Consider the following 27,183-nt stretch of genomic DNA (forward strand, 5'->3'; position numbering starts at 1 on the left):
AAAAATATCGATCAATTTTATATATACATTAGTATTAGCATTTTAATATGTATTACTGCATATTATTATAATATTAACATTGCCACTACCCCTGCTAGTAGTGTCACTATTCCTACCACTACTGATAGCTACCATTTGCAGAGCACCTATTATATGTAAGACTAACACTTTACGTACGAGACTGTATTTAATTCTAATTATAGTTATATAGCTATCATTTCCATTAACTGTGGTCCAGACTTGTTGAAGAGACCTGGCCAAGGTACTGTACATAGCATTTGGCAAAACCAGGATGTGAACGCAGGTCTGACTCCAATACCTATGACCTTTTCTTTCCCCCAAGTCAAACACAACTGCCAAGCACAGTGCTGACCAGATGGCAAGTGCTCAATAAGGCATCTCTCACCATCACAACTAACACACAAGAAATGTAACCATCAATGCATTGGTGTGCATTCTGATTTAAAGGGCCTAAAACAACAAACAGACTAAAAAACTTTAAGAGAACCTAAGAACCTAATCTTTCTGAAAAATTCAAGTTCCATGGATAATCGGATAATTATCCTATTATTAAGCCAATTACTTTTTAAGTCACTTGGGATAATGAAAAGGGAAAAATTTATTAAGATTTTATACAGTGTGAGAATCTTTTTCCCCCCAGTTAGAAAACTGCTAAATTTGAATCCCAAAGACTCATAAATTCACAAACATACCTGACTGAAATTCAAATGCTGCTGCTGGAATGCTGATGTCAATTTCTGCTGACGATTACCTACTGCGGAAGGCTGGTTTAATCTTCCAGGAGCAGATCGTCCTTTTATTAATGGCTGGCATACAGAATCTGGCAACAACAAAATACCAGAAAGTAGCTACTTTTTCCTTCTTATATAAAAATTAGAAAGGTCTTTAGATATTTTACACACTAGTGATTTGAGAACCTTAAAATTAAATAAAAAGAAAAGATCTCATGGTTTCCAAGGACTGGGTGATATTAGAAGATATCTCCTTTGTACAATAGATTTGGCAGGGTCAGGCTGGAAATTCAGAGATGACTTTTGGCTCTAATGTTCCTAAATTAAGACCTTTTAAGGGACAATCAGGGAAATAGAGAGGACTCAGTTTACCTGTGTTTGCCATATGCTCATCGGCATTTAATCCATTTTCTAGTCCCATTGGTGGCACCACAACAGTACAAACAGCTGGTTTGGTTTCTGTGTCAGCAGAGGTTACCAGTTCTGTGTTTTGATGCGTATCCGCCACAAAACTGCTCTCTGCAAACGGGCTGTCATGTCCTGAAGAGTCTGATGTTGGAGAGCCATCCACAGTATCACAACTACTTTCCTGTTCTTCATCTGACATACTACAACAAGAAAGTATTTTTATGAACAACGTTTTTCAATGTTAAATCTAAAGTTAAATAATTTCCAGACTCCCAGCAAATTGATAAGAATCTTATTCAATTATTTCATACCTAATTACAACTTCTTCCTTATCAAAAAAACATTTTTCATAGATTTCCTAGACTCCCACATTAATTCTCTTTTCAGACTGCTAACCCTAATTCTGTCTATCTAGGAACACACTCTTGGCACTTATTTTTCCGTCCTTTCCCTTCCCACTTGATCCTTAGTCGCAGTTCATAAAATCCCATTTATAAATTACAGAAGATTTCATCAAGACACTACAAAAGAAGTGCTGTTCTGGATAACTGAAACGAAATGTACAAACACATAAGCATGCAACTTGCATATTTCAGATTAAATTCTAATGTTATATATGTGCCTTTAGTGATAATTTGGGTCCTTTTAACTAACCAGTTATCTGAAAGGTTTTTCCCACCTCTCTGAAGGTCTAGCCAGTGTCCCATTTCTCTTCTCGCCCTGACCCTTGGGCCCTGCCCACCACCCCCCAACTCCTTGGGATTTCTACAGCATTTATATTGTTTTACTACTCACTTCATACTTAACAATTTGAAGCACCTGTTTTTATATGTATATTTTAATTATATATTTTTATCTTTGTATTTTATTTATATATATACACATCTTACATGTATGTGTGTATTTACATATACGTATGTATAATATCAACTTCCAAACCACATTATAAACAAGTTATAAGAAGATGTGTTAATACTTCTTTATGCTTCCACAGAGCTTAGTTATAACCAAACTATTCAAAACCATATTTCCTGATTATGGAAAAAAGAGAAGACGAATAAAATTAAAGCTGAACTTTTTCAAATTTTGTTTCCACTAAAAAAAAGAATTTCTAAAAGCTAAAATCAAATGTATTTCACTGAAATTTTTATGGCTCATCTCTTAATGCGTTAGTACCTCATGCAGGTTAGGAGAAGCTCACTACTTTAGTGGCAAGGCACGTCCCTGGCCAAAAGGAAGAGTAGGAAGGAAATATGCATGAAACCGTGCAAATCAATCACTATGAGAGAAAAAAATCAGCAAATACTCTACTGACAGTGGGTCATTACTTTATTATGCAAAACATTCCTTTTTATTTTGCTGAAGTATATGTTCTTATTCCAAATTTAAATTACAATAGTAGTCTGTGGAGCTGGAGTTGAGAATGTGGCTTTTTCACCCTTTCAAAACAAATGATTCTTTAAAAATCATTTATTAGAACCTCAATTTTTCATTTAGATCTGTTCTGTAATAGTAAAGAAAATTACTACTTAAAACCTGAGTTTATAAAAAGGTGATCTAGTTCAAAAATTATGATCAAGAGAGAAGTCACTGTGGTAAACTGGCAGGTACTTACTAATTTAAACAACAACAAAAGAAATCATAGGCTTTTTAGTAGACTTAATATTTATAATGTACTGCTATTGAAATTCCTTTACCTGTTCGGTCTCTTGCAAGGGGATGGGCTGGACTGCCCTGAGGAGCTGGTGCTCAGAGTACTCTCAGGACTACTTAATGAACAAATCCGATCAATATTCAAGGTGCTCTGGCAAGCTTCACAATCCAGATTACCTTTACATCTAAGTAAAGAGGGAAGGGACAACTGGGTCAAAAATGAGAACATACTTCCCAAGTAGCCAAAATTTACATTATTTAATTAAGGATATGAAACAGTTAAGACAAAAATCTAAAGCTCATAATACAGGAAAAATGCTATAGTAATCACGCTAAATGCTATTCAGGAAGTTTACTCTGAAGGACATGAACAGACAAGTAATAAATCACAAAGTTTTTCTTCCCACTGCAGCAGAGGGTGCCATCATTATTGAAGGAGGCAGGAAAATCGCGGGAAACTGCTTTTGGCACTTACTCTCTGAGCGAATGTCTCTGCGACGTCTCTTCTTCATCAGTGTCACTGCTAATGGTGATCACACTCACCGCAGGACTCGGGGAGTCAGCGATGATGATGGTTTGCCGCTGTTTATCTGAAACTGATGAATCAGGGTCCTGCCTGATAGAAGTTTCACAACAATTTCTTGCCTCTCCTTCTGAGTTATGATTGTCCTGTGTTTCTATGCAACTTGCTTCCTCAACATCTTTCCCATTTACTATCTTTGGAGAAATAAATGCTGATTGTGGGATATTGGTATTCTGCAATGAATTACTCCTGCAATCAAAGGAACAATGTGTTATTCCTATAATCAAAATATATACATGACATTTTTCTAAGACAGCTTGTTATAATTAACAATGCAAACCTTCACTTGTTAAGATTATAACACACTAACATACAGATGAGTCTGTGATATATAAAATACCTCTAGAAATATGAGTGTAGATTGCATTTACATATATTCAAATGGTCTTTTTTTTTTTTTTGGTAAATGTGATATCTGAGTATCTAAAATGGTCTAAAATTATAGGTAGATAATAAATCAAAAGGGCAATAAAGACAATCTTACCAACTGAAAGCATTTATTTCCTCTCTTCCTGGCTCCCATTCCATTAGTTTTACCAAAATACCTCTGAGAAATTGAGAAGGGAGCTGGCTTAGTGTTTGTAACAAAGCTATCAAAGAGGTCATTTTGAATACAACAGAGTGACCCTTTGGTGTACATGCAAAATTTATTTTAATGACTAATTTTCAAAATGCAGAGGAAAGTTAAAATATCAATACCAACCTGTTCTGGCACAGTTTATTTTTCTTGGTGGTGGCAGGCTGAGGCCACACAACATGTGCGATGCCCACACTAATTGGCTGAGGGGCTGATAAGGTGATCTGATTGGTTAGAAGAGGTTGTGGCATCACTGAGCTGTAATGATTGCTGTGTGAAATCATTTTCCTAGGGAGAAAATTTAGAAAAATTGAATCTCTACTTTACCATATCTAGTTTGCAAACTATTCACAAAGAAGTACCCTTGTTTTTAACTTACCCCCAGTCTCCGAGCCTTTGTGAACCAGCCATACCCTCAGAAGCTAATGTAGTAGCAGGAGCCATGGGTGTTATCTGTTGCCAGGCAGGTACCAGCATCTGCTGTGTTCTACCAGACCATGTCTGTTGCAGCAAAAAACAAAACCAAAAACAAAAGAAAAACTAGTATGATACAAGTTAACTCAAAGTAACAATCTTCTAGACGGGAATGAAGACACAGACCTACTAGAGAATCGACTTGACGATCTGGGGACGGGGAAGGGTAAACTGGGACAAAGTGAGAGAGTGGCATGGATATACATACACTACCAAACGTAAAATAGACAGCTAGTGGAAGCAGCCGCATAGCACAGGGAGATCAGCTCCGTGCTTTGTGACCACCTAGAGGGGTGGGATAGGGAGGGTGAGAGGGAGGGAGGGAGACGCAAGAAGGAAGAGATATGGGGACATATGTATATGTATAACTGATTCACTTTGTTATAAAGCAGAAACTAACACACCATTGTAAAGCAATTATACTCCAATAAAGATGTTAAAAAAATTTTTTAAATTTTTAAAAATAAAAAAATTCAATAATTAAAAAAAAAAGTAACAATCTTCTAATAATTATAAAAGTTAAAGTCAATAATCTACAAGGATCGAATTCCCATCTAGGTCATTTTCATTGTTTCCAACAGCACAAATGGATTAGTGCCTCTACCTGAGTAAAAGGAGGACAGCACATATGTAAAAATAATGAATTATTACCAACCTGAGAAAGAACTCCTGGTCGGATCTGTAGTGGCTGCATGGCTGGGGCCTGCGTTACAAGGGGTACTGTATTATCTACCCTTATTGAATAACTAGTGGGTTTACCATGTGTTGCAGGAATACCTGTGAAATAGAAAAGAACAGTTCTCAAATAAAAAACTTCTCTGAGTTACCTTATAAAACTCTTAAATTTATGAATTGCTAAAATTCTTATTAGGATTATGAAAAAATTCCCTGCATAAAATTTTCATAATATTAGAAAGCAACCTATTTGGAAAGTGAGATACTGTCTATCTACCTTGTGGTACCTCATTCCAAAAATTGTTATAAAGCTACTCTTTCAAAGTTGAATGATTTGTTTTTGAAACTTCCCATTCCTTTTAAAGTTTGCTATTATAGCTTTCCTTTCCTTTTAGAAAGTTCTGCCACTGGTAAGACACGGAAAGGTGAATCTGGCTCAACATCCTTATCCTCTAGCAGGTAAATGTTCATCTTTTCACACAAACTTTTAGCTATGCTTGGTATTCTCTTCTTTAAAACTATGATAAGATCTTATACACATCACCAAAGGAGGAATGTATCACAACTTCAACTTCAATGGCCATGATGGTTTACATGATTCAATAAAATTCAGGATGGCACACTCATTTCAACCTCTAAAGGAAAAGCAAAAAACAAACTTTTCTGCCTTATATGATACAACTAAGCATTTATCATTGTGGTTTAATCTACTAGTATTTCTAGTGGAGAGCTACTGGAACTCCAGGACAAACATGTTCCATTTTGCTTACCCCTTAGGAAAATTAGAAAGCAGGATTACTACCCACGTTAATCCTGTTAATATTAATATGCCTGTGTCATACATTGCAAGAGCACCTTGCAAATATTAAGTCTTATGGTACTAAACTTTAAGAGAGTAAAGTAGTATTTTACACCAACTAAGAACTTTGACTAACAAGATTTTAGGGATATCTCCTAAGATTAGAAAGCTGAGTTACTAGAATAAATTCACTACTTCATAATTCCAGTCTATTGTATTGTACTTACTTTCAATATGGGCTGGCAGATCATTTAAACATAATCAGTTTTTGGATAAAAGTGACCTTGTGTGATCAGCCATTTAAAAAAAATTTTTTAAAAACAATTCTTTTTTTTTTCCTACTGAAAAATAACCTTATACTTTTTATTGCACAAATATTTGTAAGTGATAATTCTAAGGAGAATTTTATTGTGTTTATTTTCTTCACAGAGGTGCTTATCCTACTGACAGGGTGTTCTACCCTCTGAACTCCACCTAAAGAGCTACATGTGAGGGACTTCCCTGGCAGTTCAGTGGTTAAGACTCTGTGCTTCCAATGCAGGGGGTGAGGGATCAATCCCTGGTCAGGGAACTAAGATCCCACGTGCTGCAGCGCATGGCCAAAAAAAGTTAAAAAAAGACAAAGAAAAAAAAGAGCTACATGTGAATTAGATCTACAAAGATCTATGAGTTATTTTTTTAAAATGACCTTCTTACTCTTTCCAAAAAGCATGTCTTGATCAGCAAATTCTCCAAGGAATGGAATATGAGCACACCCAGGCTGTGTAGATATATCGCAGCAATAGAGAAGCTCATCAGAGAAAAAAGTATCCTCACTTTGATAAGGATGAAATCACAGAGCAAATTCTTAAATCCCCCCAAAAAAAGATTGCCCTTAAATTCTCCTCGTAATCAATGCCTTAAGACAAGAAGAATTCTCCTATAATCTTTTTTTTTAAATCAAATTCAAAAGTGGGTTCAGGGCTTCCCTGGTGGCGCAGTGGTTGAGAGTCCGCCTGCCGATGCAGGGGACACGGGTTCATGCCCCGGTCAGGGAGGATCCCACATGCCGCGGAGCGGCTGGGCCCGTGAGCCATGGCCGCTGAGCCTGCGCGTCCGGAGCCTGTGCTCCGCAATGGGAGAGGCCACAACAGTGAGAGGTCTGCGTACAGCAAAAAAAAAAGAAAAAAGAAAAAAAAAAGTGGGTTCAGATCCTAATTTTCTATATGCTTATTAGGTTGGCTAAAATTTTTATCTTCGATTACATTTGCTTGATACCTGGAAAGCATGACACAAAAAGTTTAAAGACTGTTCTAGTACAACAGAGGAGAATTTTGCTGGAATGCATTTGACTCTAAAATAGCAGTTTTCATCCAGAGGGGATGAATAAGTAGCTATTGCCAAATAATGTTAAATGCTTATTTAGTAAATACAACAACCTACACTCAAATTTGTTAAGTAAAAGCTTGTCTAAGTCTTCTGTACTTTAAACATGGCACAATATTAGGAATGCGGCATCCATATAGCTATACCTACATGTTGTATCTATAGTATCTAAAATATATGAAATGCATGATGAACTTAAACAGTGTAGACCCAAGGTAAAAAATTTAAAGTGAAGGACAAGAGACATAAATTTTATTTTAAAATCCGAAGTATAATGGTACCATAACTGCTACCCAATAATCATTTAAATATGTTTCTTTGAAATGGATTAGCACATTATGAGGTAAAGGGGTAAGAAGGTCAATACTGGGATTTTCTACAGATGCCAAAATGGATTAGAGGGAAAGCTTTCATTTCTAAGCAGACACTATACTAAGAAACAGTGAGACAACATATTACAGAGCCTGCCTGTTATGCTGCTGCAACTGCACCTGTTAGTTTTTTAAGCGAACAAATATTTTGCTTTCTCTCACTATTAATTCTAAAACTATTGTTCTTCACATTTGATGAGTTAATGAACCTGAAAGTATCTCCTTTTCTTTCTGTTATCCTTGTTAGGAACCACTTGCAGTTGCTAACATATGTACAGAAAGGTTACTAACCTTTTATTAATTATAAGCTACATAAAAAGATAAAAGATTTGCCTAACCTCATTGAATGTTTTAAGAATGATGCCCAATTGTATTTAGAAATGTGTCCACAAAGCCTTTTGGTACAAACAGAAGGTAGCTCTGAAAAAAAAAAATTGTTATTCCAAATCTTTTTTTTTTGGCTGTGCCGCACAGCTTGCAGGATCTTAGTTCCCCTAACAAGGATCAAACCGGGGCCCCCAGCAGTGAAAGCCCAGAATCCTAACCACTGGAATGCCAGGGAATTCCCTGCTATTCCAAATCTTGATGAAATATACCACACTGTAGGTAGGTGACTCCCAAACTGATTTTGGTACACGGAAGAGATCATTAGAACCTAAGAATCTATTAGTACAGATTAAAAACTCATCTAAGTGAAAATGTATTTGTCAAGATACCACTTACGTAGTAACTAATTGAAAAACAAAAAAGCATCAGTCTTGCATGCTCAAGTATTTAGAAGTAAAATGTCTATGACTTACTATTAACAGTATGTGTATGTGTAACAGACAGATAGAACAAATACACCATGTTAATACTTGTTGAATCTAGGAGAAAGGACATTATTATTCTTTGAACTTCTCTACAATAAACAGTTGAAGAAAAACGAAGAAACACAACAGCATCTTTAAGAGTGCTGACAATATGATATAGGTATTTTTATTACCAAACCAGCCATGGTTTGTATTACCAAACCAGCCACTGTCACAGATAACAGACCAAAGCTACCCTGGTAGAACCAAAGTGGCTAAAGAGCTGCCATGTTTTCACATCTCTCATTACCAGCCAAGCAAGTCAACAAACATATTTTTGGTGCTTTGTTAGGCACTGTGGGGAAGATTAAAATAAAAACTTTAAAAAGTTGCTCACATCCTTAAATGAAATAAAAATTTCAAATATAACCTTCAGAATCCAGAAATATTACAGCTGGAAACGATCAAGATAGTATCTATTCAGTCTGTTTTCTTTGACAAAGGCTGAAGCAAGTTAACAGACTTGTCTGGGATGGCAGAGCAAACAGCAGAAAGAGAACTAGATCCCAGGCCGACTTAGCACCAAGAGCTCTCACTTACACTATACAGCATTACCACCATGCTTCAAAGAGTCATTTCTGGCCCATTTGGAATCAATCTCTTGATTTTAAGATATAACTAGATGTCACGGCCTAGCAAGGACAAAACGCTACCGAAGGACCTAGGAAAGAGGGCTTTATGCTAGCTATTCCAGTCAAAAAGTTCACTGCTATCACCCTTTTACCACTAAGAAGTTCCTCAGTGTGAAAATTTATGGCATCTTCAAAGGTATTCTGTCACCATCTCACTTGAGGATTTGATTCTATATTTTTATCTAAATAAGGGCAATTTGATCAAAATCAATCTTCAAACAAACAAACTAAGCTATGGGGAAAGAACAAGACTACAATATTTTAGGAAAGAAATCCTCTGACCAAAACTTAAAGAACTGAGCTCTCAATCACTGTAATGTCCAGCGATGACATGCAGATAAGTACTTACTTGAACATCTGGAGCAGTTATACCCAGTATAGGACAATCCATACCTTTCCAAGTTCATTAATTTCCACTAAGGTATGTTATCATGCTAGACTCTACAGGAAATACAACTGTCATATGGTCCATTTTGTTAATGATGACTACAGTGGAGCTGCAGTCAAGAAGTATCACTGGTCTAAAGGCTACTGACCTGCTTAAATTAAATTCAAATGTAGCAGTAAACGTACCAAAACCCATGCAGTATATTTAATGAATAGATGCCTAAACTTATTTTAAAGTAATGCATGCCTAAATTCAAAGTGTAATTTAAATAAAAGAATACCTTGAATAGCTGGTGGACAGATAATCAGTGTCTGCTGAAAAGCATCACCACAACCAAAATGAGCAGTTCCAGCCTGCAGAGGAATCCCATGGTGCACAACTGAATGAGCAGATGTGGTTAATGCCTGAAACGATAGACGTACATGGCATTCATTATACAGAGCAGGCTTCTAATTGCTGTACACATACTTTATAAGTAGAAATCAAATGCATTTCAATAAATCGTAATTCTATGATAAAAATGGACCCAGAAATTGATCTTACTGAAGTCTACTTTTTGTAGAGTTGAGACAAAGAAGGGCAGGTAGATCATATTGAAAGAATAAAAGGTGAAGGAAAAAAATGGATTTGAGTAGATATGCTCCAATTGTTACCCTGAAATATTAGAGATTTAACAGAACAGCCATAGTAAGACTTCATCAGCACTGAAACTTCTAACTGCTGACATGGAAACTTCTGCATATTTCAAAAGCAAATCAGCAATCATTTAAAAAAAAAAAAAAAAGAGGAGCATAAATTATCAAATACTATAAGTTCTTACCTGACTTCTTAATGTGCCAATTTTAGTAAAATTTGCTGTCAGATTAGCAGTACTGCTTGGAGCAACTGGTCTCAAGAGTGAAGTTTTATTGTGATTATTTGTGTCACATGAATTCGGATGGGACTTACAAATATCCATAATATGAAAACAGGACTTTACACTGCAAAAGAAAAATCGAAAGGTAATTGTAATATTATTTTTTTAATGTTTAGAGTAGTTTAAGATTAAAAATTATTTCCAAAAGGAAAAAAAAGTCTATGGCTTGCACTTAATCTGCATATTTCCAACAGTATTTCTACCAGGAAATCCTGTAAGATCAAATTTCAAAGCAAGCAGAAGAATATACTTATATCTGGAATATTTTCTTGAGACAGCAAAGCAATAGTGAGCACTTTTTGGTTACACTTTTATGACTCCTACTCTAAATAGTTTTTTTCTAAACTACTAGATCTCCACATCCCTAGATTAATGGCACCATGTATGTGGTTATTATGTTATTTTCAAAGTACTTATATACAGAAACCATTACACATTTTTAAGTACTGGGGGTGTGGAGACTAGTTGGGCTTTATAAAAACATCGATTTTAATTGTAATTCACAATAACGAATATCAGTTTGTTCCTTTACCTCCTTCATTCAATATTTTAAAAATATTAAAAGAAGTTATTTTAAGTCACTTACTTTACTCTCTTCAGCCAATAAAAAAGAGGACTGGGGTTCAAAGAATTCACAAGCTTTGCCTAAGGTAACTCTTCTAAGTCCTTCTCAATTTGGGCATATACTCTTCTCTACTAACCCATAAAAAAAAACCTCCTTTCCTTCCACAACACAGAGGGGAAAGAAGGGGGACAAGAAAAGCAAATGCTGTGAAAGGAAATTGAAAATGGAGTTTGCAGGACTCAAAATTGAGGGAGGAACAACTTAACACTTCCTTTAACTATAAATATGCCTGGTTATTAAGGTAAGAATGTCATGTAAAACGACATCACTCAGTCATCCTCAGTATGCTATTTTGGAAAAAGAACATTGGAATGTGATTTAGATTTGCATTCTATTTCTACTCTGCAATTTACTGTCTATGTGAACTTGGCCAAGTTAGCTTAACCTCTTTTTACTCAGTTTACTTATATTTAATGAAGAAATTGAATCATTTTTCTAACACACTGGTTTACCACAAACAGCATTATCATTTCTCCAGAATCATTTTAAAAGATTTTAGAGTAACATACTGGTTGCTATGCGGGAAATCTAGAAGATGTTTCATATTAACAAAAGCATGGTTCAAAGTCTCTGCTGGAGTAATTCTTAAATCTGCATCAATCAGCAACATTTTTTTCAACAGACTAACAAATTCTCTTCTATCAGCTTTCTCAGCCAAAAGATCACTTCCTTCCAAATCCATCACTGTGTTCACCTGCAAAATCAAAATTTCAAGTCATCGAATAAAAATAAGCCATACAAGGTAGTATATGTTAAAGTCTCACAGTTTACAAAAAAAGCCCACAACACAGGAAAGAACAAAGAACTACAATTATTTTGAAATAAGAAAGAACAATTGAGTTTAACAAATCCTCAAAAATATTTTGAGGTACCAAAGAGCATTCAAAGCAGGAAAAAAAATTTTTTTTTAACTAACAAATATCCACTTCTAGAGAGATGTAAGGAAAAGAAATATGTCTGTTAGAGTTTTCCTTTTTAAAGAAAATACTTGAATAATACAAATTAAATACGTGATAAAGACAAATGCAATTTAGTCCCTGAAACCTCAGAATCAATTTTGTTTGAAAAGCTTAAAAACAGCAAGCATTCTATGTCATATAGAAAATGATTAACGTGTTTTGGCATTCTTGGCATTCAATCCACCAACTTAAGCATAAGATTGACAAATGTGTCTGTGGTACTCACATGCACTATATCATCCAGACTGTTGAATATGTACTTTCTGGCTTCTTTAGACTTCATTCCTGTCTCAGCCTCATGTTCTTCCAGTGTCTTATCGAATATATCAGAGAAGGAAAATATTACCCACCATTTGTAAATCCTTTATTTCTTCAATTCTGGCACATTTAGCCTAATACATTGAATATTCTAAGGCAAGTAGTAGTTTCAAAAGAATAACTATCAAAAATGTAATTTTGGGACTTCCCTGGTGGAACAGTGGTTAAGAATCCACCTGCCAAGGCAGGGGACACGGGTTTGAGCCCTGGTCCGGGAGGATCCCACACGCTGTGGAGGAACTAAGCCTGTGTGCCACAACTACTGAGCCTGCGCTCTAGAGCCTGCGAGCCACAACTACTGAAGTCGATGCGCCTAGAGCCTGTGCTCCGCAACGAGAAGCCACTGCAATGAGAAGCCCACGCACCGCAACAAAGAGTGGACCCAATGCAGCCAAAAATAAATAAATAAAATAATTTTTTTAAATGTAAGTTTTTAGAAGTATACAAAAAATGAGAAGTTCAGGTTCAGACCAAAAAATATTACACATATAGATAAAATCCTTAACAAAATAACTAAAGTGAATCATTAAAGATTTACTAATCCCAGGAATAAATTAGGTACTTGGGTTATGTAGTAAGTGGTTAGATTCAATCCCTGTCCTATAAAGCTTAATAAATGTAGAACTGGGTAGGGAAGATAAACAACACAAAATGATACACATAAAATTTTTTTAAACTATTTAAAGTGAGTTAATAATTGTGCTGCCAGGTTAGAGAATGAGCTAAGGTATTCAGAAAGGACTCTCCTCGTTAAAAGTGGGGGGTGGGGATTGTCAAAAATGAAAATTCAAAAGAAGAAAAAAATGCAATGAAAGAGGGCTTCCCTGGTGGCGCAGTGGTTGAGAGCCCGCCTGCCGATGCAGGGGACGCAGGTTCGTGCCCCGGTCTGGGAAGATCCCACATGCCGCGGAGCGGCTGGGCCCATGAGCCATGGCCGCTGAGCCTGCGTGTCCGGAGCCTCTGCTCCACAACGGGAGAGGCCACAACAGTGAGAGGCCCGTGTACCGCAAAAAAAAAAAAAATGCAATGAAAGAAAAATAGGCACAGAGGGTATTATCTGTGAACATGAAGCATCTTAGAATATGTTTTTCTAAATATTTTTTTTAATGAATTACCTTTAATCTCCAACCAGAATGAGAGATATCTGTTTCTCTGCAAAAAAATCTTGTGGATTTTGTACCCACATTTAACAACTGTTCTCCTGGTAAACCTTGAGTCTGAGAAATGTATCGAATCTGAAAAATAATTTACAAAACAGAAGAGTTATTCTTTTATTGCATTAGATATTTATTGAACAACTATATCAGACACTAAGGTAGATGTTAGGTCAAGAATTAAATGATGTACAGTGTGTGCCCTAAGAAATCAGTCCAGTAGGGAACATACAAGTAAGCAATTATAATACAGTGTAATATATATTGATATAATACAGGTATAATAAATACATGCCTTATGGAAAAACAAAGAAGAGACACATAAAATAATTGTAGTCATATAAAGTTCCAGATGAGGTGATGCTCAAGTTGGGTCAAAAAGAACAAACAGTTTGTCAGCCCTGAAGGAATGGAAAAAAATCTGAATTATTATGATTTATGCTAAGGTTATAATATGAGTAAATATGGAAAATAAAAGGAATACATCCACACATTCAGAGACTAAAGTTCACTAAGGGAGAAATGGCAAGAGACGAAATTGATCTAGCAGGCAAAGGGCTTTATCAGTAGGTTAAGAAGTTTGGATTTTACTCTGAGAGGCAATACTGGGAAACCACTGGAGAAACTGGAGAAATCTACACAGGCAACTGACAAGTTACTTGACTTAGTGACAAGTTGACGTGGTGAATTAGGGCTATGGGAGCACTGGAGGGGACGCATCTATGTCACTGGCATATGTGTGCTTGAGTCAGTAGAGGAGGACACAGTGTAGATGAGCTCTCTCAGGAGGACACTGAAAAGCTCCAGCCTCAGGGCCTCTGAACTTAACATCCTTCTGTTTGAACACTGTTCCCCCAGACATCTGTATGGCTAGTGTTTCACTTCCTTCAGCTCTCACCTCAAATGTTACCTTATTCATGAGGCCTTTCATGCCCCACTAATAAATAAGAACAAGCTCTCCTCTCTTAGTACCCCTATCTCTACTTATTCTGTTGTATTTTTCTCTACTGTGCTTTTTTATCATCCGATATTCTGGTACATTTACTTTGTATTTTCTTACCCCATTCTGCAGTAGAATGTACATTTCATGAGGGAAGAACTTTTTTTTGTTTTCTTACACGTACACCCATGACAGTGTCTGGTACATAGGTGGCCCTCAAATATCTGTTCCCCAGATCAACAACTGGGCAGCACAGGGAATAAACAGAGGCTTAACCCCTTGAAACTGTGTTTGAGAACACAGGATTCTTTTTTTAAACCTCAAATACAACTAGTCCATCCTCTCCTGCATCTTCTATTTCTTCCTCTGTATGAGATTTTTGCCCTCGATCTACAAAAATGTTTAATATCTTCCAGCCTAAAAACAAAAAAAAAAAACCCCCAAAACTCTCTTAACTATTTAAAACACTTTTCTCATTCAGTTAAAAGCATTAAAATAGTGGTCTATATTTTACTTTCCATTCTAACCTCAACACACAACAATTGGAATTTTACTACTACTCTCACGAAATGATAATGTCCTGTTATTAACTGACACATTTAATAGTCACATATTAATCCTTATCTTACTTCAACACCACTGGCTATTTTCAAGTGAATAACTTGAAAACTCTGTTCCTTTCATTTCCACATCATTCTTTTCTATTTCTCTTCCTACTTCTTGGCACTCTTTAACTGCCTTCCTCCATTTGTTATATGGCATTGCATTCTAGAGTTTTATCTGTCTTCTTTCCCTCTACAAGCCCCACGTGCCATAGTTTTATCTCTAATTCTATGTCTAAATATTTATCTCTAGCTCTGGAGCTGTAGATCCAACTGCTTACTGACACTCTGTATCTGGCAGGCCTTTAGGTACCTCAAAGTGAACATATTCTAAACTGATTTTCCTTAAACCTGTTAATCCTCATGTATTTCCCCCTTTGGAGACTACCACCAACCACCCGAATCAGAAACCTGAAATTTATGCCCAACAAGTACCTCGCCCTCATCACCCAACATCCAAAACCGTAACAATTTTACCTCATTAGTATTTTTCATAACTGTCTCTCCTCTCCATTCCTCTTTCAGGTCTTCTTCAATTCTGAGTTATACAATCTCACAAGCCTCCTAATTAGCCTACCTGCCTCCCTAATGACCCCATCCACTCACTCCCAATTCATTATTCACACTGCTAAGAACAAGAAATTGCTAACAGCCATTTTGATAAAATGAAAATCTGATTATTACTCCCCTGTATAAAATTACTTTACTGCCTACAGGATGGATTCCAAATCTCTAAACATGGCACACAGGCCCTCCAGCTTTATCTCTTCCGGGCTCTTTACATGCTCCTGTACTCCAGCCCCGTCTAGCACCTGCTAAACCTTGCATGGGTTAGTTTCTCTTTCCTAGATTGCTTTCTAACCCCTACTTATCAACATCCCTGTTCCTCTCCCTCCTTACTCCCCTCCCTGCCACTTCACCAAATCCACGTGGCAAACTTTTACTGTTCCTTCTTCAAGACTCAATTCAAGAAATTCTCCTCTGTAAAGCTATGCCTAACCATCCAAAACAGAGGCAATCACCTTCCTCTGTGCTACCACCACACCTAGAACGTAACTATTTTAATGCATTTATAACACTACATTACAATTATTTTTACATGTCAGTTTTCCCTGCTAGACTACGTGCCTCCTAACAAGAGTCTATGTTCATGCATATTTGTATCCTGAATTTTACATGAAATAACTAAAATCTCCACCTTACAAATTAGTTTCGTTACATTAAAGTGCAGTACCTCCCCCTCACCCCACATCCCCCAAGTGCCTGAGTTCCTTGTTTTACGGAAACAGAAAATGAAAAGTACTAAGAGCTTAGTACCTTGATGTTGCGTCAGAGTATCACAGATGGTAAGAAAGGTGCTCAACAATTCAATTTCAACAAACTTACACAGGGCATTTATTATGGGTCAGATGCTAAAGCTATGCAGAACAATAAAATATGTTGCCAATCTTTAAAATTTATTCAAAAAATTCAGTAGAATAAATATTTAAGCACATAATCTGCAATTAAACTAGGAAATGCCATTATAAAGAAAAAAACAAAGTGCTAAGAGAATACCATAGAGCAATTAATATACCTAAGAAGTTGAGATGGCACTGAAAAAACAAAACGGCAAATGAACCTGCCAAGTTTATTTTTGGTCGTAATGCCTGCCAGTCATTTGAAAAGAACTTGTTCCATCTGTATGCCCCTCCTGTCTCCAGTGGATAAAGGGTGGGGACCTGACCTAGAAGCAATTACTTCATAAATTTGCCTTGTGAACTCAACTAGAATTAAGCTAAGCAAATCAGATTTACAGTGTCAGAAACGCAAACTAAGAAATTCCAGATACTGTTGGAGGATGAGCTGAAGGGTTATAAGGCAGAGCTAGAGTTTGATGACCACGTTAACATAACCAGAGTTAAGAGTGAGCAGGAATTCTGAGTAGCAAGTTAGAACAGATAAAAGCACTTAAAGAGCAGCTAAGAGCTAAGTTATACTTAAGATCGAGCACCAGAGTGAAATTCTACCAAAGCTTATTAATTTCTCTAAGTGTTGCCTTGAACCTAAAAGCACCTTCAACTCCAGACTTCACAAAATCCAGTCATATTAAAGCTCATTCTTGGATTTTTGGACAGTCCACACAAAAATAAATGAACTTTTCCTTGAGCCAACTTGAGAAGGTCTCTTTGAAACCTGAATAGCTTGACAAAATAGAATTCTTTAAAGATTCCCACCCCCACCCCTGGAGTGAGCTCTATTCTTCTTACATAAGATATAATTTGATATTACCAAGCATAATAAAATTTGAATATAAATTCAGGCTTTCGGCTGCTCTGGATAAGATTCTACCTAAACTCTAACAAACATTTTTCAAGAACAATCAACCAATTAAATACTGTCCATTCATCCACAAAAATATTATTTAATTTCCTAGAATGTTACTGATATTTCCCCAGTAAATATAAGTCAAATTGAGTACATATAGCACTAATGAGACACTATACCTACAATTAAGACAGGAAGGGATCCAAGCACAGTACCAATTCACAGGGCAGCCTTCTCTACACATACACAGTAAGTACATTTGTATACAAAAGGAAATAAAATGCACATATGACAAAATATATTCTCAACATGGTCAGTGCCTAGTTGTAGAATCCAAAATTCAAAGAAGAAATTGCCTTGGAAAGACTTTAAGAGATGACACAGATGATTAAAGGGCTAGAACACAAAGCCCATAATAAAGAATTTAAATAGTCTGAAAAGTTTTTCCTGGTGACTCAAAATTGGCCTTGAAGTATACTACACATATACTGTTAAGTCTTTTTCACCTCCTTTGAAAAAAACAATATTACAAGGTTAAATATAGGTTACACAAAAGACATAACAACAAGGGTTAAGAAAGAGATGTTACAATATATTTCACAGAAAGTCTTTATTTTTGTAAATGTTCCATGTGCACTTAAAATGTATGTATCCTGGGCTTCCCTGGTGGCACAGTGGTTGAGAATCCGCCTGCCTATGCAGGGGACACGGGTTCGTGCCCTGGTCCAGGAGGATCCCACGTGCCACGGAGTGGCTGGGCCTGTGAGCCATGGCCGCTGAGCCTGCGTGCCCGGAGCCTGTGCTCCGCAGCGGGAGAGGCCACAGCAGTGAGAGGCCCGCGTACCAAAAAAAAAAAAAAAAAAAGTATGTATCCTGCAGTTTTGCGTGTAGTATTGGGTGTAGTGCTCTATGCCTGTATCACTAGGTCAACTTGGTTAATCATGTGTTCAAATCCTCTATATTCTTACTGATATTTTTCTATCTACTTTCTCTATCAATTACTGAAAGAAATGTGCTTTAAATCTCTAATTATGATTGTGGCTTCGTCTCTTTTTTTGGTTCTATCAATTTTAGATTTATAATATTTTGCAGCTGTTGCTAGAGATATAAAATATAGAATTTCTGTGCTTCTGTTGAATTGAATTTCCAAATTAATTGGCTGGGCTTCCACTCTTTATAAATAATGCTGATATATTTGTAATATACAAACACTCCTGTTGTTAAAAGCAATGTTATTAACAAAAGCAAAACAGAAGAAGAATATCTTGTACAGCATATATTCTGAGAGATAAATATTTGTACAAAATGTTATCACGGGGGCTTCCCTGGTGGCACAGTTCGAGCCCCAGTCCGGGAAGATCCCACATGCCGTGGAAAAACTAAGCCCATTTGCCACAACTACTGAGCCTGTGCTCTAGAGCCCGTGAGCCACAACTACTGAAGCCCGCGCGCCTAGAGCCTGTGCTCTGCAACAAGAAAAGCCACTGCAATGAGAGGCCTGCGCACTGCAACAAAGGGTAGCCCCCGCTCACTGCAACTAGAGAAAACCCGCACTCAGCAACAAAGACCCAACGCAGCCAAAACTAAATAAAAATTAAAAAATTTATTTTTAAAAAAAGTTATCACGGGACAAAACAATAAACTAGCACAGGCTGCTGGTTCCTTCCCTAGAACTCAAATCTGGAGACAGAATACAAATGGAGGTTGATGAATCTGAATAACTAATATACAGACTGTGAAAACCCTCTTCGAGCAATAGTAGATTGACAGTGGTAGGGTAGAGGTGGAGTCTGGAAGAGGGTCAGTGCCAGGGAGCTAGGGCAGACTAGAGCAGGGTTCAGCTGGACTCTTAGTGTCTTGAAAGTATCATTATCCATGAAGTACTGTAGAGGTGGTCTACTGCTAATAGCATAGCTTCTAGATTCAGACTGCCCGTGTTAGACTATTGGGCAAGCTTATTAAACTTCCCCACACCTCAACTTTCTCATCCATAAAACTTCATAGGGTTGTTGTGAACATTAAATGAGTTAAAGTGTTGACAGTTCCTGGCACCCAAAAGAACTCGATAAGTATTAATTAGTAATGTTACTACTATTGCCCACTGTACTGTCACTGTAAGGCAAAAAATAAGTTAAAAAAATAAAATAGCAACAACACCCCAATTGGGTATCCAAGTATATCATGGCAGCTGATGCCCAGAATAGGAAACAGATAACAGACAGAGGCGTGCCCTTTTACATCCTAATTAGATGATCATAATCCAGGGAGTTGAGGAAATTTTATGAAATTCAACCACATAAATAGACTAAAGTAAAAAACAACCCCAAAAAACCCCACTCGTGAATATTTTAATAGATGCACAAAAGCATTTCAGAGTCCAAACCAATTTAGGATTTAAAAAAAACAACTTAGGGCTTCCCTGGTGGCGCAGTGATTGGGGGTCTGCCTGCCAATGCAGGGGACATGGGTTCAAGCCCTGGTCTGGGGGCATCCCACATGCCGCGGAGCAACTAGGCCCTTGAGCCACAATTACTGAGCCTGCGCGTCTGGAGCCTGGGCTCCGCAGCGGGAGAGGCCGCGATAGTGAGAGGCCCGCGCACCGCGATGAAGAGTGGCCCCCGCTTGCCGCGACTAGAGAAAGCCCTCGCACAGAAACAAAGTGCCAACACAGCCATAAATGAATGAATGAATGAATAAATAAATAAATTTTTTTAAAAGGGCAAAATTCCTTAAAAAAAAAAAACTTAAAATTAGGAATAAAGGGATAGCCCTTATCTTGAAAACAGACATTTATCAAAACCTCTACAGCAAGCATCATATTTGAAAATGAGTATGAAGTCCAAGATTGGAACCAAAAAACACATCACTCTTATTTGTTTGTATTCATATATTTTGGAAAATACCTTTTAAAACACTGAATTGATAACCGTGTGGCTATTGATGCTGTATGCTATTAACTTTTTTCAATTACTGTATCCATTTGGAATTAAAGTAATATACATTCCGAAAATATTGTGAATCTGGATCAGATAACACCTCCCAGTTTAGAAAAAAAAAAGAAATCTATTACAGATTTTAGAAAAACTGAGCTTTGGTCAGGACTTTGTGTTAAATTACCATTGTAACTTTTGACAAGTCATTTCATTTTTCCGGGCCTCAGTTTTCTCCTTTATAAAATGTGAAGGGGTAGTAACTAGATAATCTGTAGGGTCCTTTTCAGTATCAACGTTAGTTGTCCAACACTAGAACTGTAAAGTCCAAATCCAGAGTATAACAGCAAACTGACCTTTATATTGCCACTAGATGGTGTCCTGCTCCAGAGTACTATGCATGTCATAAATTGTGGTCCACAAAGCCAAAGGTATATTTCTACAATTTGACAGGTACCTCAGTACTTCAGCAGCTAAGGGATTATGGGACTCTCCAACTAGATCACTAACTCTTTCAAAACTAGTAACAGTTTGGCACCTGCATCAAAGTTAATGATTGGGTAAAAAGATGAAGGAAACTAGAATGTATGGAAATTTTTATAGAAATGGTATTTTAAGAGGTATGCTCAACATGGAGGGGGAAAGTAGAGAATATTAAAAAAACACCTGGCCTAACAGAGAAATTTTATGGGTAGAAAGTCATTGGAAGAGGATAAGATTAAAGTTAATGATAACATCTAATTTAATAATTAATATTAAATGACTTTTAGGGTCGTCTCAGCAACATTTAAGTCACTAAATTAACTACCTCTCGTATCCCCTTTTATACAGAAAGCTAAATCTTAGAAATCAGGCATTTTGCTACAAGTTATGTGTGCTGTAAAATGTTCTTTCTATTTTTTTTCATGTTTGAAAGTTAAATAGTATAACATTTAAATAAAAATATAAGCCAGACAAAATATATGTAACCACTGTTAATTCTAACATTTTCTACTAAAATATGAGTTGAGTATATATATATATATCTCTATCTCTAATAAGGGAGATGCTATGAAACTTTCAAATAATAGTGAAGAAGATAACAATTACCCAAAAAAGAATCTTGATATTAAAAACCAAGTAAATAGCAAACAACACTGTCTAGTAGCTTAGAGAGACTAATGAACACACCTGAAAACTACCATGAAAAGTGTGTAGGGAGGTGATTTGCTGGATTTTATTGAGAGTCATTTCAATGTTAAGCTAGACTTTCAGCACCACCAAAAACAGCTAAAAATACTAAAGAGGGTTAGGGTGACTGAGGTACTTAAGACCAGTAAAGGCTGTTGGTTCAAGACCAGTAGCTATGATGACTTTTATTCCTTGGGAGAGGCTGACATTTCAGCTGTCATCACCCAAGTGATGTCTGTCACCCAAGCAAAGCACTATTATTTAAATGGACACAGTCCAGCCCTTTATATATCTATAATATAAAAATGGTACCAAAAAAATTCTCCCAAAAGGTTTTCAGGCCTGTGGATTATACCCTTGTTTATGAAAACACTTTAAAAATCAAGTTTTGTTTTGAGTCCTGAATTTAAATTCCGTTAGATCCAAGGTTTTGCCAATTTATTCTAAAAGGAGTCTCACATGTATTGTATACCTGGGAAAATGCATTCCTGTAAGTCTATTATTTTTCTTTACATTCTACCAATTCTACTGGGTTATCACAACAGTTCTATTACCTGGTCATACTCCAAGGCTCCTGGGTAGAGAGGCCATCCAAGGAATAATTCTGCAATCACGCATCCCAGTGACCACATGTCTATGGCTTCACAAAATGGCAACCCCAATATAATCTCTGGAGCTCTGAAATTTAAAAAAAAATAATAATAATCAATCAATCAATCAGCGGTTTTCTTTTAAAATTATCCAATTCATCTGATATTCTCAGAGAAGTTTGTAAAATGAGAGCGAAATCATCTACTATTTACAGTAATTCTTCATTTTCCAGAACTTGTTGAAACCTAGCCATAATCCTGAATTAAACTTCAAGGGGTGCTATGAGTACAACATTGCTATGATAAAATATCTATACTTAATCCGAGTTTTACTAACATGACAGTAAAAAAAGGAAAAGCATAGATCTTGTTTTTGAGACTACAGGAGATTAGAAATAACACACTAGAAAGAGAACTGACAAATTAAAAATACATGCACCATGACACCAACAGAACTTAAAGCCAGACACCAGAAGATAAGACCCAAACAAAACAAAACAAAACCCCAAAGGCTAACCATGGATCTAGACGAGGGTATTACTTCAGAAGATAATAATAAAAACTGGGCTATTTGTTATCCAAAACAGATAAGACCAAGTTCAATATAGTCAGCCTTAAAAGGCAGAAAGTACAGGATACATCAAAACAGTTAAAAAAGCACTTTACCACTTGAAGAGCTTTGATTATTTGGAAAATTATTTCATGAAAGATACAATTCCCCGATAAATTGTGTTGCTACTTCACATGACTTTTCCATAAGAAAATTAACATTCTAAGAGTTCTCTATATACAAAGTCATACAATCATAGTTATCCTGCACAGTCTCAAACTTACAGAGAAGTTATAAGAACAGTACAATAAATACTTTTTCCTAACCCACTTGAGAGTAATTTGCCAAATAATGGCATGCTTCGTATTTCCTACAAACAAGAATATTCTCCTACATAATCACAATACAATCATCAAAATCAGGAAACAAATACTGATACATCTCCACCATCTAAGCCTCGGACTGTAAGTTTGGCCAATTACACTGATAACATCCTTTATGAAAAAGAATCCAATTCCGAATCATGCACTGCATTTAGCTGTCATATCCCTTTCAGTCTTTTCCAATATCGAATAGTCCCTCAAGTCTTTCCTTGATTGCTATGACCCTGGCATAAGATATTACAGGTCAGTTATTTGTTGAATGTCCCTCAGTATGGGTCTATCTGATGTTTTCTTGTAATTAGATGAAGGTTATAGATCTTTGGGAGAACTGTTTAAAAAGTGATGGCGTTTTTTTCTCATTATATGCTATCAGGTGGTACAAAATTTTGATTTGCTCCACTACTGATAATATTCACTCTGACTATTTAACATGGTATCTGCTAGATTTCTCCACTATCAAGTTTCTCCTTTCCCCTCTGTAATGAAGCATTTTGTGGAGTTTCAATTTGAGACTGTACAAATAATCCAATTTCAGTTTATTCATGTATTTACCTATGTAAGTATAATGGATTCCTATTTTATTCAATGGGTTATAATCCATTACTATAATTACTTATTTTGATGCTCTAATTTTCCCAGACTTGACCAGTCGGAACTCCCTCAATGAGCTATGGGTCCTCGTTACTATTGGGATGGCACTGTTCCCAGGCTCTCTCAGTGTATATTTTATACAGTTTAAGAAAATAAGCCTTCTGCTAACTTTTTTTAACTGAGAGTGCTGATTGTCACTATCTCCTAATGCGGTGGTTCTCAATCTTGGCTGCACATTACAATCCCTTTGTCCTGGCCACACCCCATACCAATTAAATCAGAAACTCTGGGGATGGGAGGTAGGCATCAGTAGTTTTTAAAGCTCCCCAGGTGATTCCAATACATGGCCAAACTGAAGAACCAAAGCACTAGACTCAATGGGAAAACTATTCCATCTCCTCCCTACAGCTCTTCTGATCAGAATAAGTTCAAAGGATAATAAACAAATTGTTTTCTACCATAGATTTGGGATCTGTCCAGTGACTCTCTACTCCTAAACACCTCTGCTATAATTAATACTTAAGATTCAGTAGGCTCTTAATGCACAAGTACTTGTGAAAAACAAGTAAGTGTCATGGGGAGATATTATGAGGCATAAAAGAACCTTAAAACATAGTTATAAAAGTTCTTCATTCTTTTGACAAAATACTCAGCAAGTGTGTAGATGTACACACGAGTTATATTCAGCTATAAGCAAATGCTAAACTATATTGTAAAAAGAGAAAAAATAGGTTACACTAAATTATCAATCTTATATATTCACAATATAGAGAGATATCCTTTTTTGTTCACTATTTTATACGCAGAACGTAGCAGAGAATATGCACTCAGTAAACATTTCTCAGATAAGTCATGCCAACACAGGTTGATTCACACAAAGGAAAGAAAGCATCAGTGTGAAATGTGGGTTTGAACTAGGCCTCAAAGAACAGAAGTCTAGACAGAAAGAAAGAGAAATGGACACAAGAGTTTATAAAGGGTATATACTAATCTGTACTTTAAAAGGTTCAAAGCAAAAGGCAGCCTGTTTCAAAAATATGGAGTAAATGAGATTCACTAGTGATACTTAATCATGTACTACTTTGAATCCTGAAGACTTATTAATAAGACTGAGCTATAGCTGTGTATAAGAGCTTTATGATTATTTTGAAATAATTAATATAAAAAATTCATGGGTCTTGAAATTGGCTACTGTAGAAAACTTCAACATTGCATTTGGTAATGAAAGAAAATTAACAAAATGATAGTATCTAGGATACTCAACTTAAAGAGACCAAAATTATTTGAAATCTGGTTAACAATTAAGAAGAGTTTCTGTCAACTAGACAAAGAGTGATGAATTCCTTCTGCCATTTGTTACCATTTAATGAATGAGCCAAGTTTCTAGGTGACAGTGACAAGAATATAGAGTTATTTTTTCAAACTCTTGACTAGGAATTGTATAAAACCACTTCAAATACAAATCTAAGATTCAAAAGTTGTATTTATGTAAGCAAACTCAACTTTCTCATTTTAAAAAATGAAAGAATTTTAACTGCAAGTTTTATACAAATTCATTATGTATTATTGCATCAGTTTAAGTCCTCTGAGAAGCAGACAAGACGTGCAAGAAATTTCTTCAGAAAAATGTCTCTGAAGGATACACAGGGACAGGAAGAAGGAATAGGTGAAGAGAGCTTCAGACCTTGAGCAGTTCTGACACCTGTGAAAGAGGTGCAAAGGAAGAATTGGGTGGAAAGAACCTCCAACAGCAGTGCTGTTAAGAGAAAATCTTGGCAGGGTCAATGGGGTGTCCCCAAGGCAAAAATTATCTGCTAGGCTAGTTCCCCATCAAACTAGAACAGCGCAGCTCTAGGACCCCCACTGTGTTTGGTCACTGGCTGAGAGCAGCCCAGCAGCAAAGGGGCCTCTGCTGAGCACTGATGCATTACCTAAAGGCACAACAGCTGGAGGCTGTCAGTTAACTGCTCTTCACAGGAGGTTCTCTTGAAGTGGATCCGAATGGCACGATTCCAAGGCTGCCACAACTATCTTCCCAAAAGTTTTTGTATTTTATTTTATAATACTACATATCATAAAGAAAATGTAATAAATTTCTTCACCAAGTCTGAGTCAAACGTGCCTAAATTCTCTCCAGCTTACCGTGGCATGCCATAAAACATTATATTTTCTATATGTATCATCACATGTAAAAAGGTAGGAAAGCAATACCGTTAAGCATTTACAATCTAGATGAAACTGCCAGAGCTGTCAGAGCTCTGCTGGCCAGTCTTACAATAAAATAAACTTTTAAAATCAAATTATGCACTAAAGAATAATATATCCATCTGTCAGTAATGAATAAAGCTTAGTTTTCTGGTTGTATCTTAATTGGCTCTCAAATTATTCCTCTGGGCTAAATATACTTTTGTATATAAATGACCACAGCAGAAATTCTAATTTATGGACCATTCTTAAAATAAATCTTTTGTTCTACACCTAAAGGAAATTCTTCTACATCTTTTCTCATCTAACTTAACTCCCCTCTGAGCAGCTATAACGTGGTGGTGCTAAGGATATAGCAGGGAACAGATATCATTTGTACTTTTGTAGACAGGCAAGGCACACATTAAACATGGCCATTGGACAGAGAGTATAACTAAACCTGTTGTTCACCACTCTATAAATAATAACTCACAATTAGAAGGCAAGTGTCAAATCCACAAACCAACTCAAAAATTTAGGTTATATGGTAACAAAGGCAATCTATATATAAAATGCCATGTTTCCTTTTTTTGCCATATGCCTTTAATAAAATTTATCAATATTCATTAAGACCAAATCTTTTTTTACTTTTCTAAAACCTTGAAACACTGATATAACATACAGGTAAAGTGGAGAAGCTAAAAAAAATTTTTTTTAAGTGGGTAAACTGAACTCTGAATGGTTTGTGCGTCTTTTGCTAGAGAACTCAAAAAGAATGTTAGCAGGAGATGGTTCAATTAAGAACAGTGAAATACCATCACTCAGAGAAGAAGATAACTATTAGTGGAGTTACTTTATTTCATTTTTATTTACTTTTTTAAGCTGAAAATTCAATCACTGTCAGAGAAACCTAGCCGTGTTAGGAAAAGGGATGTCTCAGTTCAGGAACTCAATATGTCAAATTCTAGGAACAATTATATTCTTATAAGAGAAAGATGCCCTGGGTTATCCCTGCAAATGCCATTAAACTATGAACTCATGTGATGATTTCATGGCCATCAAGAAAACAGTGATCATAATATGACTCCTAACTTATTTTTTCAAATACAGAGAATGCTTAGGCCAACTTGATTATTTAGTCTGCCTAACGTTTCTCATTAAAGTTAAAAAACTAGCATAATGCTGATACATTTCAGTTTCTTGAGAATCTAGTGACAGAACCCAGGTCTGGTCAAGTCTAGGACACTGATCAAATAATTTCTGAAATGACAAAACTAAGGGCCAGATTCTGATGATTCTGTCAGAAATGTCACTCAGTAAAAATGAAAGGTACAGCTATCCAGGCTTCTCTTGATGATACTCCTCTACATACAAGTGTATAGCTACATGCTTCTCTCTACTTTTGACAAGAAGATACCAGAAAGAATGTGTGAGCC

The 27,183-nt window shown here is 36.3% G+C and overlaps 1 protein-coding gene across 3 annotated transcripts in view; it reads right to left on the minus strand.

Moving 5' to 3' along the window:
* Positions 1-27,183, minus strand: part of HIPK3 (homeodomain interacting protein kinase 3) — a 95,007-nt gene that overhangs the window by 4,382 nt on the left and 63,442 nt on the right. For 2 of the 3 annotated variants that reach the window (XM_079928888.1, XM_079928889.1), the window contains exons 3-16: positions 22,004-22,127; positions 13,462-13,581; positions 12,255-12,341; positions 11,579-11,763; positions 10,349-10,508; positions 9,809-9,932; positions 5,103-5,224; positions 4,353-4,474; positions 4,100-4,261; positions 3,881-3,943; positions 3,289-3,585; positions 2,858-2,998; positions 1,125-1,360; positions 714-841 (exon numbers count right to left, since the gene is read on the minus strand). In XM_079928888.1, the coding sequence (XP_079785014.1) occupies positions 714-841; positions 1,125-1,360; positions 2,858-2,998; positions 3,289-3,585; positions 3,881-3,943; positions 4,100-4,261; positions 4,353-4,474; positions 5,103-5,224; positions 9,809-9,932; positions 10,349-10,508; positions 11,579-11,763; positions 12,255-12,341; positions 13,462-13,581; positions 22,004-22,127 (2,071 nt within the window). The remainder of the gene's footprint in view (positions 1-713; positions 842-1,124; positions 1,361-2,857; positions 2,999-3,288; positions 3,586-3,880; positions 3,944-4,099; positions 4,262-4,352; positions 4,475-5,102; positions 5,225-9,808; positions 9,933-10,348; positions 10,509-11,578; positions 11,764-12,254; positions 12,342-13,461; positions 13,582-22,003; positions 22,128-27,183) is intronic. The other variant, XM_079928890.1, reaches the window with a different exon arrangement.

The sequence above is a fragment of the Stenella coeruleoalba genome, assembly GCF_951394435.1.
Source record: "Stenella coeruleoalba genome assembly, chromosome: 8".
NCBI lineage: Eukaryota > Metazoa > Chordata > Mammalia > Artiodactyla > Delphinidae > Stenella > Stenella coeruleoalba.